General features: G+C 37.6%; 1 protein-coding gene across 2 annotated transcripts in view; it reads right to left on the reverse strand.

Annotated features, from left to right (window-relative positions):
• Nucleotides 1–19852, reverse strand: part of smg7 (SMG7 nonsense mediated mRNA decay factor) — a 54796-nt gene that overhangs the window by 30677 nt on the left and 4267 nt on the right. For both annotated transcript variants that reach the window (XM_028472957.1, XM_028472958.1), the window contains exons 3-11: nucleotides 16341–16458; nucleotides 12691–12823; nucleotides 12405–12576; nucleotides 10106–10177; nucleotides 7223–7373; nucleotides 3409–3544; nucleotides 3054–3216; nucleotides 457–616; nucleotides 308–378 (exon numbers count right to left, since the gene is read on the reverse strand). In XM_028472957.1, the coding sequence (XP_028328758.1) occupies nucleotides 308–378; nucleotides 457–616; nucleotides 3054–3216; nucleotides 3409–3544; nucleotides 7223–7373; nucleotides 10106–10177; nucleotides 12405–12576; nucleotides 12691–12823; nucleotides 16341–16458 (1176 nt within the window). The remainder of the gene's footprint in view (nucleotides 1–307; nucleotides 379–456; nucleotides 617–3053; nucleotides 3217–3408; nucleotides 3545–7222; nucleotides 7374–10105; nucleotides 10178–12404; nucleotides 12577–12690; nucleotides 12824–16340; nucleotides 16459–19852) is intronic.

Genomic DNA, 19852 nt, shown 5'->3' on the forward strand with positions numbered 1-19852 from the left:
TATAGTAAACGATAACATAGCGTACATTCTTAGTTGAAGGCACTAGTTGAACATGTTAAAGGTGCAATAGTCAGAATCAGTTCAACAATGGCTTGAAATGTTCAACTGAAATGAATGGGAAAGAAAACATCTAATAAGTCAAAAAGTTTAAAAAGTAAAAATTATGAAGTGATAGCCTAAATCTCAGGAACATTCTGAATTTTTTGAGAGCTGATTTGTAAAAATCGGACAATGCTTCCTGTATCCACACTAAAAAGAAAAGAGGGAGGACCAGTAAACGGCTGCTTATGTTGGGGATGTTTGGTACCTGAGGGACAGGACACGTCGTCCTCTTTGGGCTGGAAGCTGTTGAGAATGGACACGAACCAAGGCCAAACACTGAAAGAACACAAACAGGAAGTGCAGTGAGATGTTTATCACAGAGTTCACATCCAGAATAAACTTCCTTCAACTCACTGCTGCCTCTTATCGACGGCGGCATCGTGGAAAACGCTGGGTCTCAATTTGAGCCAGTCCAGAGAAACCTTGACTGCAGGCAGAGGACACTCCCCCATGATCTCCTCCCCATGGCTGTTGTTGAGCAGAACCCGACTGCACATCACGCCCAGGAAGGACACTGAGGAGGCAACGACACATACTGGACTTCACCACACGCGTTTTAATCCATCAAACCAACAACTCTCACCCATTGCATGCAGTGGCTTTGAATGGTGGCCTGTCAGTTCTGTTGTAGAGTTTTACATTGGCCACCAGGAAAAGACGTGACCAATAGGTGGACGGATATTTAGTTTGCTTCAAATGTGGAAACTCGGCAGTGGTTTCACAGAAAATGTTTATTTTTTTTTATTTGAAATGTCAGTTTTATAGACATTTTTTAACCGCCTAATATATTAACATTTGTTGTAAGACCTTTTCATCACTGAACTATTGACCGATCAGCCAGAAAACACTAAGAGAAGCTTGGTTTGAAAAAAATGATTGAAATAACAGCCAGTAATTGTTAGAGAAGGAGAATCTATGGCACTCCTTCAAATTTATAAGTTGATAAGTTGATAAAATAAAAAATTCTCAGTCAGTTCATATATTATAATTATTACATAACCTTACTGAGGTTCAGTTATAGCTTTAAACAAACTTTGGGACTCTTAAAGAAATCACGAATCAAACATGATTGTCAACTTCATTGTAATTCTTTTTCTTTTAAATGTAAATGACTGTCCTAACGTTCAGTGTTTTAGCATCGTTTCCAAGCTAACTGTATTAGCATGTGATGCATTCTACGAGAACTAACTTCAAGGACCAGTATTATGCTATTTTTCACCCATCCCAGTTGTTCTAAGAACCTCAACAACATAGTATTTGAGGTTTATTTTTCCAAAATCGTCCGTTTTAGCATTCTGAAAAATCGCTTTCAGACCGCCTCTAAAAACAGGCCGTTTCGGGGCCTTAATGCATATGCATGAAGGCGTGTCTGTAGATGCCAAATCTCTTGGAGAAGGGGAATACGGCTGCTAAAAGTGAAACTGTGAGCTCTCACGCTGCGCTTCGGATTATCTATTGACCGAACGTAAACATTAACTGTGGATAAACCACAGTGACGATGCCCTCTTTCGCCATGTTTGTTTTACCTGTGAGCGAGTTTGAGAGGGAGCAGCAGCAGCAGAGTAAACTGTCAGCTGAGTCAGCTGTTTCAAACACTCACCGGGGTTGCCAAGTCACTTTGTCATCCTCACCTCTTCTGACCACAGGGATAGTCCATTTAAAGTGATAGTCATTTGTTTTGTCCTAGCGCTGCATTGCATTAGGTCACAAACATGTCATAAAAGCAATATGAGGTGATATAACGGTTACTAAAAGTGAAACTGACTGTGAGTGCTCCCGCGGAGCTTCAGATTATCTATATACTGAATGCAAATATATTAACGGTGACATTAACCTGCCTTCGCTTCGCTTGTTTTACATGTGAGGTAGTTTGAGAGGGAGGAGCTCACATTCTTATGTAAGGTGGGAGGAGCCAGTATTGTCGGGTGGAGTTTCCCTCTTATGACTCATAAGCAGAGGTGACAAGTAACTAAGTACAAATACTTTGCTACTGTACTTCAGTAGACTTTTTACTTTAACTCCTTACTTTTTTAAACAAAAAGCTGTACTTTCTACTCACATTTTAAGACCTTTGAAGATGACGTCACAACGTAAAAATACTAAAACCGACAACCGCAAAGCTCCACGACTCATTTTCAGACCAAAAAGGACACGTCTCCATTCCAGAAACCTGGAGAACATAATTCTCTTGAGGCTAAATGAATAATGTTGGTAGTTTGAGCTTTTTCTGTTAGGCAGATCCCTGAGTTTTATGGTTACAATTTTCAAGTTTTAAAAATTGTAAAACTCAAAGCTCCACTGGGTTAAATTGAGATTTTGCATTTTTTTTTCCTTGAAACATTTTATTTTCAAATTGTTTTTATTATGAGTGCTAAATTCTCCAGATATTCAAAGGTAACAGATTTAATTTATTTCCATGTATCAGTATGCTACAAGTTCTTAAAAAATAAAGAACATAAAACTTGCTGGTTTAAAAACCATGTCTTATTATTGAAGGGACATTTGTTTTACTTTTTTACTTACGTACATTTAATAGCATGCACCTTTTTTTTTACTTTTACTCAAGTAAGGGAGCAACTTCAATATTTTTGCTTTTACCAGAGTCATTTTTATCCAAGTATCTATACTTTAACTCGAGTACTGAAGACTAGTACTGTTGCCACCATATAAGGGGCAAAAATCCAACTTTTTACAAAATATGGAATAAGAAGGGAGGGAGGAAACTGAACTTTTCAACTCTGGCCCTCTGAATGAGGCTAAAGGGATTAATATCACTGTAGAAAAGCATTATAAAGTGAATTTTTCATAACACTGCCCCTTTAAAACTCATTTGGATCATCATGACAGATCACACTTAAAGCCATAGTCTAGTCTTTGAGGCAGTGTTTCAGTTTGTGTTTAGAGCTTGTGAGGTCCACTGAGATGATCCAATCATAGCGCAGGGTTCTTACTGAAAAGGCCCAGCTGCTGGAACCAGCTGATCTGCTGCTCACTGCTGTAGCTCTGCTCGTTGCTGTCCGACGTCAGGTCTCGCAGGTGGTGCAGCTCAAACAGATTGATGACGGTGATGTGGACCAACTGCTGAGAGCTAAAGGCTTTCTGTACAATTAGTCTCTACACACACACACACACACACACACACACACACACACACACACACACCACAACACACACACACACACACAACACACACACACACACACACACACACACACACACACACACACACACACACACACACACACACACAGGGTGTTTGTACAGGACTGTGAGTGAAGGCTGAGAGCTGTAAACTTTGTTGAGCACCTGAAACTGCTCCTCCAGCTTCTCCCTCAGCACATCCAGCTTATCCACACTCCTGCTCAGGTACACGTGGCCGTGGAACTTAATGAAAGCCTTGATGAAATCCGACACAGTCCACTTGGTTTTGGCCTCATCGCGACTGCACCAACAGACAGAACAGTGACAGTTCACGACAAAGACCACAGAAGAAGCACAGGTGTGTATGGCAAGCCCTTTTAACATTTAAAGAGTAACTAAACCCCAAAGCCACTTTTTTCTGCTGAATACATACGTATGATATTAAGTAGTATCATTTATTAATCCTAGTCCCACTCCTTACATTTTAGTAAAAGCATTTTAATTTTGCGTAATTAATCAGAGTTACTGGTCACTATGGGTTGAACGCCGGCTATAACAATTGAATTTGGCTATTGGCTGAAACGGAATCTTTAGATTCCCCTGTGTCATCATTTTCACCGTGAGCCCTGCCCCTCCAATCAAGGCTGAAAAGAGGGCGGAGGGTTTTCTCCAATCACAGCCCTCAGTGAGCATTAATTGACAGCCTCACTGAGGAACTCCACTGTTCTGTGTGAAACAGCCGCTGTAGCGGTGATGTTTTTGACTCTGAACAGATTCTGCGCTAATTAGAGAGTTCATCAAGCTATGTGTGTATTCCCGTCTGTCTCTGCGTGTGCGTGGCCGTGTGTGTATGTCTTATCGCTATGTGCACGAGTTGGTGGGAGAGCAAATCCGTTTGCCCCTGAGTGGTGTTTGTAAGGCTGTGTGTGAGCTTCACGTTGCGATTGTGTGCCTGTGGTAGTAGTGACAAATCTCAGCTTATGAATTCGCTGTGTGTGTGTATGTTCTTAGATTGTATATCCTGTATCAAAAACTGGTTGTCATCAAATTATCTCCAGATAAATTCAAACAAAACAGAAACTTTGATCATTGCTCCTGATAAAAAGATCTCTCTGATTAAAAACTCTCTTGGTGATCTGGACTCATCTGTTAAAACCAGCATCAGAAACCTTGGGGTTGTTTTTGATCAGTCCATGTCTTTGGAGGGACACTGTCGTCAATTGACTAAAAACTGTTTTTACCACCTGAGAAATATCTCTAAAGTGAGGCATCTTTTATCAAAATCAGATCTGGAACTGGTCATACACGCATTTATATCATCACGTATTGACTATTGTAATTCTGTTTTTACATGTTCTAATAAGTCGACCCTAAACAGACTCCAGATCGTTCAGAACGCTGCTGCCAGACTTTTAACTGGTGCTTCTAGAACATCCCACATCACCCCATTCTTGCTACTCTGCACTGGCTTCCAGTTACGTTTCGCATAGAATATAAAATATTAGTTCTCACGTTCCGAGCATTACATGGTCAGGCCCCTAAATATATCTCAGACTTGTTGTGCCCCTACTCATCAGGGCGATGCCTTCGGTCTTCAGGTCAGGGTCTCCTAAAGACCCCAAAAACTAAATTTAAAACCAGAGGAGACCTGGCATTCCAGGCTGTAGCTCCCAGACTCTGGAATAACCTGCACCAGTCTCTCAGGGAGCTCAACTGTGTGGTAACTTTTAAAAAACTGCTGAAGACTACACTTACAGAAAAGCTTTAGTTAACTGGATTTTAATTTTTATTTATCCTTTAATGTTGCTGTTCTTATGATGTTTATGCACTCTTGTTTTATTATTCTATTGTGTTGCACTTGTACTTTTACCACAACTCTGTACAGCACTTTGTGATTTTATCTGCAAAAAGCACTTTATAAATAAAACTTACTTACTATGTGTATAGACACATCATTGTGTGCATTACTGTCTGTCTCTGCGCACAGCGCAGCACTGCCTGAATGGGCGTGTCTTCCTGCTACAGCAATAATGCCCATAATAAAGGCATTTTTTGAATTTCCCTCCTAGTGGCAGGTCAGCAGAAAGCAGGAGTTTAGTTACTCTTTAATAGCTAGTCTGCATATGTAATACAGATAGACAATTTAATCCTTTCTAGTCAAAATGAACATTTCTGATATCTACAATGAAATTTTTCCTATCCATAATTGTAGTTTTAGATAGCCACACGGTAATTCCTCCGAAGACAAATGACGTCACTTTCCCCATTGATGTGATGGGGTTTACAGTGATTACAGATATCTTTAATTCAGTTATGGATAAGATGTGGATATCTGCAACTAAATTATGACTATCCATAAAATAATTTCATTTTGACTAGTCACAATTCCAAACTTCAACTTCATTAAAGATATAATCTAATGGCATTTGTAGACATCTTTAAAACACATTTTAACTAGTCAAAATGACGCTATACATAACTTGAACTGAAATTACGCCTTGAACTTGTAGATATCTCAAATATAGATTTACAGATAGTCATAATTTAGTTGCAGATATCTTTAAATTAATTGTTGTTAGTGATATCTCAAATTTGAGATATCTAACTTCAATTGACTAGTCAAAATGTAATTACGGTACGATATCTTGAACGATATCTGAACATTTCTTGCTGTTGAACTCTGACAGAACTGATTGTTGTCAGCAGTTCAGCAACAACAACCTGTCAGTGGGCGATTATTTTATTCATTGTGAAGACAGAGTCAAGAATCTTGGTGTGCTCTGACCAAACTCTCATTTAATGGTCATAAAAGAAGAGACTAGACGGGCCTTTTTTCATCTCAGAATTATTGCCAAGATTAGAGCGATTCTGTTGTCATGACGCTGAGGTCCTTATTCATTCGTTTGTGTCATCACACTTAGACTACTGCAATGTGCCTCTGTCTGGGTTGGTACAGAACGCAGCAGCTCGGGTTCTTACTGGCTTCAGTAGATATGAGCATATTATTCCTGTGCTGGTTACCAGTTCAGAGCAGATTTTAAGGTACTGATAATAACGTATAAAACTGTAAATGGCATTGGGCCATCTTACTTGTTAAATCTGTTGAACCCAAATGTCCCAACTCAGAGTTTGAGATCCCAGGAGACTGGGTTTCTAAATGTCTCAAAGGTCTGTAAAAAGTCTGTTGTGGAATGTGCTTTTTCATTCTGTGCTCTAATGCTACGGAACAGCTTTCCTGCTGAAATTAGGCTGTCTCTCCTCATGTTTTTAGGGCAAAGCTAAAAACCTATTTGTACAATGTGACGTATGAGTCCTTAAAATTCCTGTTTTTATGCATGTCTTTCATATTATTGTTGTGATTATTTTAATGTTTAATGGCTGATCTATTTGATGTACTATTTGATTGAAAGCTCTATTAATAAATGTATTATTATTATTATGTTCTCCCCATGTGGCGCTCTAGTAGATATGAGTTTTACATCACAGCAGTTTGTGTTCAGTGAATAAAACATTACCCTCCAGGTGAGAGGAGGTTGTGGATCTGACCTGGTCGAGTGTCTTTCATTTGCACACAGTAATGGTTTATTTATGCTCAAACACCTTAACAACCACAACCGCCATTTCTTCTGCCAAGAACAGAAATAATGCTTCCTCTATTCTCCTCCAGATCATTTGGCTCAGTATCCAATGAGAAGCCTTGCATGAATAGTCATATGATTCATAAACACAATTTTGACTAGTAACTATGCAATTACAGATATCTTTAAGCAGAGTTTTGACTAGTCAAAACTCATTCAGGATGCGTGAAGAGGTGAAGGTTAGTTTTTGTGAGGTCATTGCAGACATCTATAATCCAGTTTTGACTAGTCGAAACTGGGTTAGATATCCAACAATATTTTTGACTCGTCAAAATTTTATTGTGACTGTTTGACTATTAAATGTTAAAAGGCCTCGTCATAGGTGTGGTTATGGAGGTTACCTCTCCAGAGCCTTGGACAGAGCTTTCTGCAGGTTAGTGGAAGCAGCCGGGAAGGGAAACTTGACCGCAATGCTGCGGCAGTAGTAAAAGATGGTGGTGAGATGATCGCCTTTAGAGGACGCCAGGATGGCCAGTTGGTTGTAGGGCTGACCTGCACACACATAGACAGACAGACAGACAGACAGACAAAAACGAAAACAGAAGCAAAACGTTGTCATGTAAACAGGGCCTGAGAGCAGCGTGCACAATAAACTATGCACGCTCTGTGTGCGTCTCCAAGAACATGCTTGGATAATAAATAAAGCAGAGAAGCTAATCTTCCCCACAAACTTCAATGTACTTTGTGTTTTAATGAGAAAACATATTTAATGTGACTCTTCCAGCAGCCCAATCAGTGATAGGCCTGTACATTATTATTTTATTTATGAGTGGGGACAAGTTCAACATTTTTATTGGGGGTCACTGCTAAATAAATATCTTCACGTTTACTTAATGAATAATTTATTATTTGAAACATTAACATGAATTTATACAATTGCAATGTTTAAATTTTAGTGAGGTTAGTACACTGTACTAATGCAATGGGACTCCCGTAATTTCCTGTCTATAAGATGCTACTTTTTTCCAGGTAATTTTCCGGCTAATTTCCAGTTTTGAAGCTTCATGAGGCCAAAAAAATTGAGCTCCGTCACATTAGACAAGGTGGACTAATGAAACTGTTTACATTAAATAGTTTGCTCTCCCATTGAATCATTCTGAACACACCCTTGCCCCCCTACTCCCTGGTGGGGCGATGTCTGGATATGGAGAAGCTTACGTAAGAAGGACAGACAGACACTGCGCGGAGATGCACTGTCCAGGCTGTTCTAATCTCCACTCAGTCTATAGTAAAAGTAGCATTTTATAGACCAGAAAAAAAATTAACCATAAACAGCATAACGTTACCAAATCATTACGTTTAAAGTTTAAGAAGCAGTCACGTCTGTATTCTGACTCAAGAGTCAGAACTCGGAGTGATCGCTCCGTGGTAGTTCACTAAAAGAAGAACAGAGGGTGCATCAGTCTGTATCCAGTAAAACGTGATCATAAAAAGATGTAAATGAACTGATATGTAGACGTGGGGCAGTGAGGAGGTGACTTCATGTGGAGAAGCAAACTTATCAGTTGAAACTGGTTGAAACACAGAAATCTCTGTTAAACCTAACACGAGTACAGCAGCCCTCCTACCTGTCTGTTCTGATTGGCCGAGTCGTCTGAAGGGCAACCTCATCAGCCAATAGAGTGCAGCCTATGTGACGCTGCGGTCTTTGTGTGGGTTTTTCTTAGAAAATTGCTAAATTATTGGAATGCGGCCCACATAACAGTGCACGTTATAGCCCGGAAATTACAGTAAAAATTTGCATAATCATTTCTTTTGGAGTTTTGCTTTTCTGCCTTGTTTTTCTCATTTTCGGTTTTTGGTTTCAACCTAGAATTTTCATTTCGGTGCATCTCTAGTTTAAGTCTAATGCTAAGAAATGTCTCGGTCTCTTCTGTCCACGTGTGCTGCACCATGTTTTCCATGATCATGTGACCAACTACGTCACGTCATGTGACGTAGTTGGTCTAATTGAGCTTTTTGCGACACATTTAAATATCGAAACGTCTGAAAAACCTCCGAATGCATAAAAACCTTTAAGCGATGAGTGTTTTTTTCTTCTAAATTCAGGTGTTTCCATTTCCATAGGTAATGGAAAGGCAGCTAATGTAGCGGTTTATAAGTTTGACTGTTCAGATTTTTTTTCAACATTTTGCTTTGGTAATGTTTTTAAAGTTCCTTTAGTAAGAAATAAAATGAAACAAAAAAAAGACAATTTTCCATTTTTATTACTTACTGCTTCAACTGCAATTATTTCATTTTTTTTTTACCATAACTCCTTTCACACAAATTAACTTTTCTTATTCCAAGTACAATAGACACTAAATTGTAAGTTTTCTTTGAAAATATCTGAAATAAAGGGTTACCAAAGTGACTACATTATTGTTGTTTTTTATTCTATATTTTTTTGGGGGGAAATACAGAAAATGGGGAGAGTATACCTATGATGAAAATTACAGGCCTCTCTCATCTTTTTAAGTGGGAAAACTTGCATAATTGGTGGCTGACTAAATACTTTTTTGTCCCACTGTAGTTTTACCTATATGACAATAAAGTATCATTTATATTCTATATTAAACCACAGTGTTACTTTAGCTGTGTGCTAGTCTGAGAGGGAGGAGCTCACATTCTTATGTAGGGTAGGAGGAGCCAGGATTGTCAGGTGGAGGAGTTTCCACGTTGTGGTGTTACGACGCGAGAAAAATCCAACTCGTCCGTTTAGAGCTGAATTTATACAAAATGTGGAATAACAAGGGTTGGTCCTCTGAATGAGGCTAAAGGAACGTATATCACTGTAGCAACACCATTATAAAGTACATTTTTCATAATACCGCCCCTTTACGTTAATCTAAGTTTAATTTGTAATTACGTTGAGTATTAACTATTGTAAATTTTTATTTTTGTCTGTTGTATGTGGGTATGTATGTTGAATATATTATTTAATTATTCTATTTTTTAAACCTACATGGAAAAGAAAGTGATTTGGAAGGAAGAGAAACATATTATTCTGTGTTTTCCAGGTTTATTTATATATTTTTTAATTCTCTGACTTCAGACATCTATTTAATTTTTTTATCTGTCAAATTGTGTTGTATGAATGTAAAGTCATCTAAACAAAACGGAATTTTTGTGTTTTAAAATCAGTATTTTCTACTTCCTTCATCAACGTTTGTTATTCCATGCTGAGGTATTTAAACATACAAAGGAAGATCATTTATAACCACTGAGAGAAGAAGAAAACTCACCATTTGATGGGACCAGCTGAGCAGCATGTCTGTAGTACGACTCCGCCTGACTGGTTTGGTTACGATAACGCGCTAAAACACACAAAAAGAAAAACATTCTTGATGATTTGTACCAAATGAACAGCAACGCACATTTTTGAAAAGCATAATATGGCAGCTTTTCTGTCCGTTAACCAATCACAGACACAAAGGTTAGTGGGAGTTTTAGTCACATGACAAGTCCAAGCACATAAACCCTCTGGGGCCAAAGGCGTTTTTGCTGTTTTTTTCATTGTGTTTGATTTTACCTTTATATTTCATATAAGGAAATCCATAAACCTTACATGTTTGGTATCATTTTTTTCAGGAACCTCCCAAATATGACTGAAGCATTTTCTTTAATATGTCATACTGTATTAATACAGTGAATCTAAAACCACTATAAAAACAAATTCTAGTGGGAAAAAGTTAGTTTTTTTTTTTACTATAAAAGTCACAAAACATTTTTAACGAATCATTTTTATTGCTTGTATAGCAAATCTAAACTATATATTTCAAAAACGTATATACAGATGAATAAAAAACAGTTATATATAGATATTTACAGTGAAATGCAAGCAATGTCTCAGGCGATTTTGTACAACTATTTACAAAAAAGTATGAATCACAAATACAAGGAAAGGCAAATTATTTGTGCCTCATTGTGTATATAGAACAATAAACAAACATATCAGACACTACATTACACTCTAATCTCACTCACTACACACTAACTAAACAGTAAAATCACAGTAATAATCACTATTATCTCAAATCTCTCAACTCACCCTCTCTTTCTTTGTTTACCTGTCGCTTGAGAACAAAATTCCCGCTATATGTGGACATTATGATTGGACAATGGCATTCTTCTTCTCAACCAATAGGAAACAGCTATAATGTGACGTTTCAGTGTTGTTTGAACTTGCTGCACAACACTTTCGCTTTCATTTTAGACGCACTCTGCAGCGTTTTCCTGCATGGAGCACTGACAGCTCAAAAAAATGTCACAGAAAAACACGTGTACATTTTCCCTCATAACTCCACTTTTATTTGACCTATCAACATGATTTAAAAAGTGGTTTGTAGTTTGACATCTGCACTTTCGACACGGGCTGAAACAGAAATCCAAGGATGCTGCACTTTTCTGCTATTGGCTCTTTAAAACGATCACGTGATCATCGGCCCCAGAGGGTTAAGATTTCTGTACATTTTTGCACCATTGCTGTCATAATAATTACCATTCAGTTATTGATTTTGAACCTTTTTATTTTAAAACACTGTAAAGATTTAATGTTTTTTTTGTAATCAACATTGTATAGTTTATATACTGCATAGCAGACATGGGCCACTGTTTTTTCTTGGAAAATTGCTAAATTCTTGGAATGCAGCCAATACAGCAGTGCACTCTATAGCCTGGAAATACAGTAAGAATAAGTAACGGAAAAACACAAATATAAATATTTGAAAAATAAACAAAATGGCTCCAAAAACACACAAACAGACAACAACAATGCATGGATAACATACAAAATCAAACATTAAAAATGACTCAAATAACTAAATGATAACAAAATCACAAAACAACAAAAAAGAAAAATATACAAAAAAGAACCAAAACCAGAAAAAACATTGAATGATAACAAAAATATACAAAATGTCTCCAAAGATGCACAAAATAACAGCACAAACGCATGAAAAATAAATACAGAAAATACATAGAATACATAGAATAACAACCAAAACACACAAGATGACGCCAAAAGCTGCAACATGAACATAGAACAGAGTAGGTAGAGCATTTATACCAAGTGCTGACACTTAAACTTTACACCATCAGGATTTTTTGGCCGATCACCAATCAGTGAGATAAAAAAAAAAAAAAAGATCAACAATCTGATCATATGAAAATGGGTAGGTACCAAATTTGGTACTTTTTTTTACTACCTGGTTCTGTTTTACGTGAAATCAAACAGTACCATGTTTTGGTACCTATAGATGCATCCTTGTGACTGTGAGGGAGTGGAAGATTGGGCGATTTCCCTCTTCACAGGTGCATAGCAGAGGTGGGACGCACGCGCACACATCTGTGTCCAACAACTCGCAAACAGCTTCAGCCGATCACAATAATTGCATAACATGCTGGCTGATCCTATATAATCCATTAAATGGATGTAAAGCCTAGTGACAACATAATCTAACTTTGCATGTCTACCCAGGGAGGTTTGTGAGCTTTCTAAAAACACAGAACAACAAAGTGACAGAAGTGTGAGGTTTGTGTTACCGATGTCTCCCAGATGTACGAGGCAGTGTTGACAGATGTAGGAGCAGGAGCTGGGCTGTGGGGTGACGATGGCACTGCTGCTGCTCTGCTTATTGCTGATGATGCCCAGCTGAGACGACTTGACACGACACGGCAGGTCCACGTTAAACGCGTTACACAACTCCTGTAACAACTGCAAGGAAAACAGGTCCTCTCACTTCTCACTGATGTATACATGCACCATGCAGGTACCACTTTAACAGGACTAACAGAGCACACGAGCTCCTGTTGAAGCAAATGTTCTGACCTGTGTGTAAAAGCCACTCGCCGCCTCCAGGAACAGTGACAGATTGGCTTGGACCTCACTGCGGTTTGGGTTGGCTCGGTTCTTTGCCTGGCTCTGCAGCGTGGTGATCTGGTTCTTAAACGCATGATTCCACCTAAAGCGGTGCAAAGAAATTAAGGAACCAAAAAAAAAAAAAAAAATCAATAGATCACCATCAACATGCTCTCCTTCAAGTCCATAAAAAAAAAATAGACTTCTTTAAACTGGTATTTTGGAAGATTCCAAAACGAATGTCTTCTAAATCTGTGTGTGTGTGTGTATATATATATATCTGTATTGGTTCTTCTTGAAAATAAAGCATTGGACAATATTAGAAATCGGCAAAAGGCCACCATAGAACATCTCTATTTCTCTTGGCTTTAATTTTATTTACCGCCATTTCTGTCTAAGTTAATCCGGACTTAAAGGAGCATAGGGCAGGATGTATAACTCAGACTCCATAGTGACACCACGGTGGTTAGTGTAACTGCAGCTATCAGCCAAGCCACTGTGGGAGCGCACATCAAATGTTTGTTTATCACCGGTGCACAGCTGATACTGTGGATAGAGGATGGACACACGACAAAACCCCGACGACACCGGACGGGTCGGGGTGCTACAACTGGTGGTTGGGTTCGGTCACATAGTGGCTTCTGCCTTTCCTGCTGCAGCAGCCACAGCTGATCCGCGGGGCAAGGAGAATGGAACAGAGGACAAATATAAAGGAATACATCGTTGAAACATTCTTTTTTCTGCACAATAACATGGATTATCTTTATCTTTGATAGATGGATTATGTAAATAGTTCTGATATGTCTCTCGTTTGGGTTTCACTTTCGTTTTGTTACCCGTGCGCTGATCTGATGTAGAAGTCGACCGATATATCGACTTTTTTCAAGATCGGCCATCAGCCAAATAAAAAAAAAAAAAAACGCCCTCCCTAAGGAAGGAAACACTTTATTATAGGGAAGATATAACAAGAGAGGGGGAAGGGAACAGGGAGGAGAGACTCAAGGTAGGAAATGAAAAGGGTGAGGAAGAGTTGATTATTTTAAAGTGAGATGTGATGTAATGGTGATACAAAGGTGGTGACAGTGAACAGAGGGAAGGAGTGAGTGCTTTACTGCTAATTAGCCGCCCTGTACTTTTTGTTTTACTTGGTTGTGTACAGGTATATTTAAAGTTCAATAAATGTTAAGAGTTCTATTGGTGTATTTGATTTCTAATATATACATTTATCAGTGACGTGCCGTCAGGGTAGGCAATTTTTTTTTTTTTAAATTGTAAATTATTTATTTTTCCATTTCCAATAGCCTACAGTACCAATAAGTTTGAAAGTGTCCCCATTTTGTGCGTTTCATAGCCCAAATTACTAAACAGCGCTGTTTCCTGGAACAGCTGCACAGTCTTTTTTTTTTTTTTTTCCGCTCCGCTGTAAGGAAGAGGGAGGCCACGCCCCCTTCCAAAGGCACGTCGCTCTTCTGCCTCCGTTCTCATTGCGTGATATTATGTGTTTGCGCATGCACAGTCAGGTCCCCAATGTGACATCAATTTATGTGTAAAGGCAGCGTAGAGAGCGGCCTTTACACGTAACTGCGCTATGCTAAATGCTATACGTAAGTTCACAGCACATTAGTGAATAGATGACACGTGACTGCTGCTGCTACGTTCTTTAACTAGTGGGCGGGTGACAGCGCTAGAGACGATAGAGAAACTTTGTTTTGAGGAAAAACGACAGCTTTTAAAAGATGGAGACCAACACCTGAGCTACCAGATCTTCAGCAAAGGTAAGGTCAGAACATGTTTCATACTTTTCACAGTGAATGGAACAAAAGGAAGGATTGGCTTTGTGGATGCTCCTCACTGAGGATGTTCTAAGTTGTCATTTTCTCTGTGTTTCTGTGTTTCCAACACAAACAACAGATGTGCTGCCGTGTCATGAGATATATCTTGTTGGAGAGTATGGAGGCTATATTAAATAATTGTTTATGTTTCTTTAATGGTGTTTATGATGTTGATTTTGTTAGATGGCTAAATGCTTGTTCATGTGGATCTTATTGGGTTTTTTCTTTCTTATTATGAATTTTACATTTTGATAAGCGCATTGAGATGACTGTTGGAAATTGCTTCATACAAATAAAATTGATTAGAATTGAATTAACACTTGACAGCAGAAACATATGAAATTGTCATATTGTCTGTGGTCTCGATTTGCAACGTGCTTACCCAACCCTAGTGGTCACGGCACGTCACTGACATTTATATCATATGAGTGTTTCAATTGTCTTTCATAATCAATGTGCTTTAAAAGAAAAAAGTATATTGGCTTCCAAAATCTGCTTCAGATATCAGCCATCGAATGATATTTGTTTTTTTAAATCGGTATTGGCCTTTGAAAATCACATATCGTTCAACCTCTAAACTGATGTTGACTTTAACAGTTGTTTGTTTTAGTGGTTAGCACCGACTTTATTAACAAACGTACATACTGTATGTAATTTCTTTGAGAAAAAAATGAACTTTTCACGGTTGGGTTGAACTAGGATGAGAAAATGCGGCCCGATTTACACTCTGTGACATGGGCATTTATTTAATCGCTGTTCATTGACCGTTTACTGCATGACCTGCGCACATGCCTCTGCATACATCTGTGGAACCAAACAGTAGTTTAGTCCACTGAACGTGTCTTCTTTTGTCGTCTTCTCTATCTTTATTTATTTCCGGGGTTATTAGGATGCCTCTCCAAGCCGCTGTGAACGCGCACTAGCGTCATTGGACGTCACCATCAGTGGAACTGTACTGCTGTTCGGACCCCGAACAGAAATACAAAATGTATCACACAATCTGTTTAAGACAATGGCCCGGGGGCCACATTTGGCCCTCAATTGAATTTGTGCGGCCCCCAAAAGTAAATGCACAAAATTAATCTCAGAATCCACAAAAAAATATCACAAATACACAAAATGACTCCATAAAACATTCAAAATTGCAAAATAACATACAAAACGACAACAAAAATACACAAGAGGATAACAAAAATACTAAAAAAAAGACTCCAAAAATGCAAAATGACAAAAATACTCAAATTGACATAAAATACTCAAAAAATTATTAAAAATATGCAACTGTTAAACAGAAATATAGAAAACACAAACACAGAAAACTACAACAAAAATGCACAAAAAGACTTTTTTGATTGTTATATATATTATGAATATATTTATTAATTATTTTCAATGTATTTATGATGAGGGGAACAGTATGTAAAGAAATGGTTTGAGGCTAAGAGGGAATTTAAGAGTTTAGACCTGCTGCTAATTTGCAAATAAATATGTAATATCACTGTCATTATTTTATAGGTTGGTTTGTTTTTTGTAAGGGTTACATTACTCAGACTATTTGACAAGGGATTCACCAGTAAAACAAACCTATTGAACTATTTAAAATCGGAGCCCTAAACGAGACAAAAAGGATGAAACACAATTTACAAAGGGTTTTTTTAACCATTATTTTTACTGTACCCTAGTAGTGACACTGACACAGATTGTGGTGCTTCTACATGTAAACAATATAACTCGGAGTGAAACAAAAATAAACACAAGGCCTTGAAGAGCTACAGAGGAGAACCTTACAGGTCTTGCTCCACCTTCTTGTCCAGTGCGTATTCCAAATCTGTGACCAGCATCTTCTGGTACAGGTCCTGAAGGGCCTGACGAGAGGTCCATACCTCTGCTGCCCCCAGCTTAGAATCTACACACACACACACACACACAAACATGTCAGAGGTTACTCCTGAGCCAGAAACAGGTTAATCACAAAGTATTTAGCTCTACATTCAATAAATTACTAATGTTGTTCAGAGCAGTGACACAACAATATATCAGTAGAACCAACGCATATAAAAAACTTTGACATTATTCACTCATAGATGGTGGTAGTAAAAAAATATATTAACAAAAATCACCTACGGGGGCAAATATTAGTATTAACAAAGAATAATCACTGACGTCACAACAAGAACAATGAATTAGTGTATTAATCCAGGGTGGGGACTTCATTGCGATTAATTCATTACAGAAATATAACGAAGTTAATTGCTTTTTTTTATACAAAAGACAAAAAACTGTTGTGATTTCGTTGGTGTTATTCTATAGTTTATATAAAAACACCAGGTGGAAAACAAAAGCCCAGTTATATGACAATTGTGCAAGAAAGAGTTTGTGGATCCCCAGAGCTTTGCAGCCCCCACTACCAATGCTAAACATATAGCAGCAAGCACCGCAATGCTAAACATGTAGCGACCAGCACCTCAATGCTAAACATGTAGCAGCTAGCACTTGGACAGCGCTAACTCCAACATGCTAAGAGCACGCTGTTTCTCCAATCAACACTGGACAAGATGACAGAGTTCAGAGTCAAAATGAATAAGTCCATGACTGACATAAAAAGTATAATCTGAAGGAAAGAAAAAGGACTGTTTGGTGTTAATAATTGTAATGCTCAGAAAAGTGTTTTTACGATTTTTGATGTGCTAACTTATAACACTACATGTGGAACTGATGTTTTATTGTATTTTACAATTGAAAATTGTAAAATACATTGTTCTTGTAGGAGTTATTTTTATTATTATTTTTCTTCTGCAACTCCTTAGTCCTGGAACTCCTCCCAGACTATTAATGCAGCACTAATGACACATATGTCATCTCATAGAGACAATGTCAAAGATGAGCAGTCAACCTTTTTTTTTGGAGCCAAAATGTCATGGTCAAGTTCGCGTCAAGTGTCTCTACGAATATTTATCGTACAAGTTTGATGCTTACATTTATGAAAAGCTCATCTCAAGTGGAGTATTTTAATTAATTGGACCGAAGCTGTACGACCTACCAGTAAAAAGATCGGTAGGGGTCAAAATGGATGATGTCCCCAAAAAAAAACCCCTATAACTTGGCCACAAATTGAGATACAGTGGTCAGAATGGGACCATTAAACAACATTTCCTCAAGGTCATATTGAAGGTCAAAGTCAGTCTTCTGTTTTTCCTGCATCATTACTTTCAATTTTATTCATTAAAAAGAACAAACTTGTCATTTTTGACAATTTTCAATTGCCAAACACATATTTGCCTTGTGAATACAGGTCTTGCCTAGTTCCATTTGTATTTTCTATTATTTGGAGATTAACAAAAATACACATTAATAACCCCTGATGGTCTAAATAATTTTATTATCTTTTTTTATTATTATTCAAAAAACACAATCTTAAACAACTATATTTCTATACTTTCAATTGTGAAATATAAATCTAGTTAAATAATCTGAGCTCAGACATGATTAAAAACTAATTCTAGGAAAAAAATGTAATTTGGGTCAGCAGAAATTCTTGATATTATAATAAGGACACGATCCAAAAAGGAACTTGGATTGAGAAGTAAGAGAAAAAGGGGTACTTGGGTCAAAAAAGTTTGAGAACCACTGGTTTAGAAATAAAATCTATTTTACTTCTTCTGAAATTTCAGGCAACCCCACTTAAACTCCAGACGACCCCAAATGGGGCTACACAACCAAGGTTGAAAAACACTGATTTAGTAGCTTCTGAAAAGATTTATTTCGATAGTTTTTATCATTACTGTCATCTCATGCCTGGGATGGGACTAAGACTGACACTGTATTTGTTCATTCTTCACTCTCTCAAGCACCCCCTGTAGTGACATTGCGTACCCCCATTTGAGAAGCAATGGTCTAAACTAAAGGTGTCAGCAGCCCTTGGGACTAGTCTCACATACAGAGGAATGTAAATGGATACAAGTCTGTTAAAAACAATTATGACTTTATAAAGCCACTTTGTTTTATATCAATCTTTTAATCTGCCAAAATAATGTCATTAATTTAAATGAAAATACCTCAAATTGAGGGCGTTTCTCAGAAATTTTTAGGTGAAATTAAAAAGAGATTAATCCATTCAATTAATTACAGAGCATAATTAATTGCTCACTTTTTTTCATCTATTGACAGCACTAATTAATCTCAATTGCAAATAACGTAAATAAAAGAAAAAACATTGTAAAGATCAAATGTAACAGTGTATACACTTGTTAGTTCATTTGGAAAAGATACGTGATCCAATACTGCGGCTAGGGCTAGCGTAGCATGATGAGAGTTAGACGAATCATCACCATTCTCACTAGGTTTTACACTGATCTGATCGGCTATATCAAATCAACCAACATTTTGCACTCTATGTAACTAATGTGATTGGCTGTAATGTTATAATCCGCCGATCCGATCAATGACGTCATTGTTGTGATGAAACTTTCTGTAGATGCTCCGACTGCATTGTTTTATTGTCTCATTTACATCAATTCAGCAATATATCGTGATATTACGTCGCAAAATGCATCCATATCGATTTGTTTTTTTTACCTTTATTTAACCAGGAAAGTCTTTTCCACTACAGGAGACATTGTAACTGCACAAAGAAGTGCTGAAACCTGAGCATGTTGACCAGCTTGTGTTTTTTCAATAAAATCTAAAAAGAAACTACTACCTTTCTGCATTTATTTGTTGTTCTAGACATAAACCTCAGTTAAGTTGCACTAAAACATGTTGCACTAAAGTCAAAGTTGGTTTAAAAGCCACAGGCAGATTGTATGTTATTTTTTATTTTAGGTTGTTGGTACATGGTAGGTAAAAGCCAATGTTTTGAGTGTAAAATATGCAAATATTTCAAATTTCATACATAATGTTCTCATGAAGGTGTACACATTTACAGATTAGTTGTTTCTTAAGTCATATATATTTAAAAAAAAAAAATCCCAATGATTGCCTTATACTTCAATATCGGGATATATTGCATCGTATCGTGATACAAATTGTATCGCCAGATGCCAGGCAATACACACCCCTATTAGCGAATGAAAAAAAATTTGTGGTTGGAGCCATAGACGGTAAAAAGAATGGACGGGACAAGCTTTGCAATTTGCAAGATGGAAGCGTTCCTAAGCGTCAAGAACGTTGAGTGGGAACAGCTACAGTGCACGCCCACTGGTTGGAGCACAGCACTGGACTTCTTCTCTGAAAGAGAAGGCAACGTCTGCTGTTAGTGTGTGTGTGCTTGTTTTGTTTATTCAGCCTGAGCATGTTAAAAG

The sequence above is a fragment of the Gouania willdenowi genome, chromosome 17, assembly GCF_900634775.1.
Source record: "Gouania willdenowi chromosome 17, fGouWil2.1, whole genome shotgun sequence".
In the NCBI taxonomy this organism is placed as follows: Eukaryota; Metazoa; Chordata; class Actinopteri; order Blenniiformes; family Gobiesocidae; genus Gouania; species Gouania willdenowi.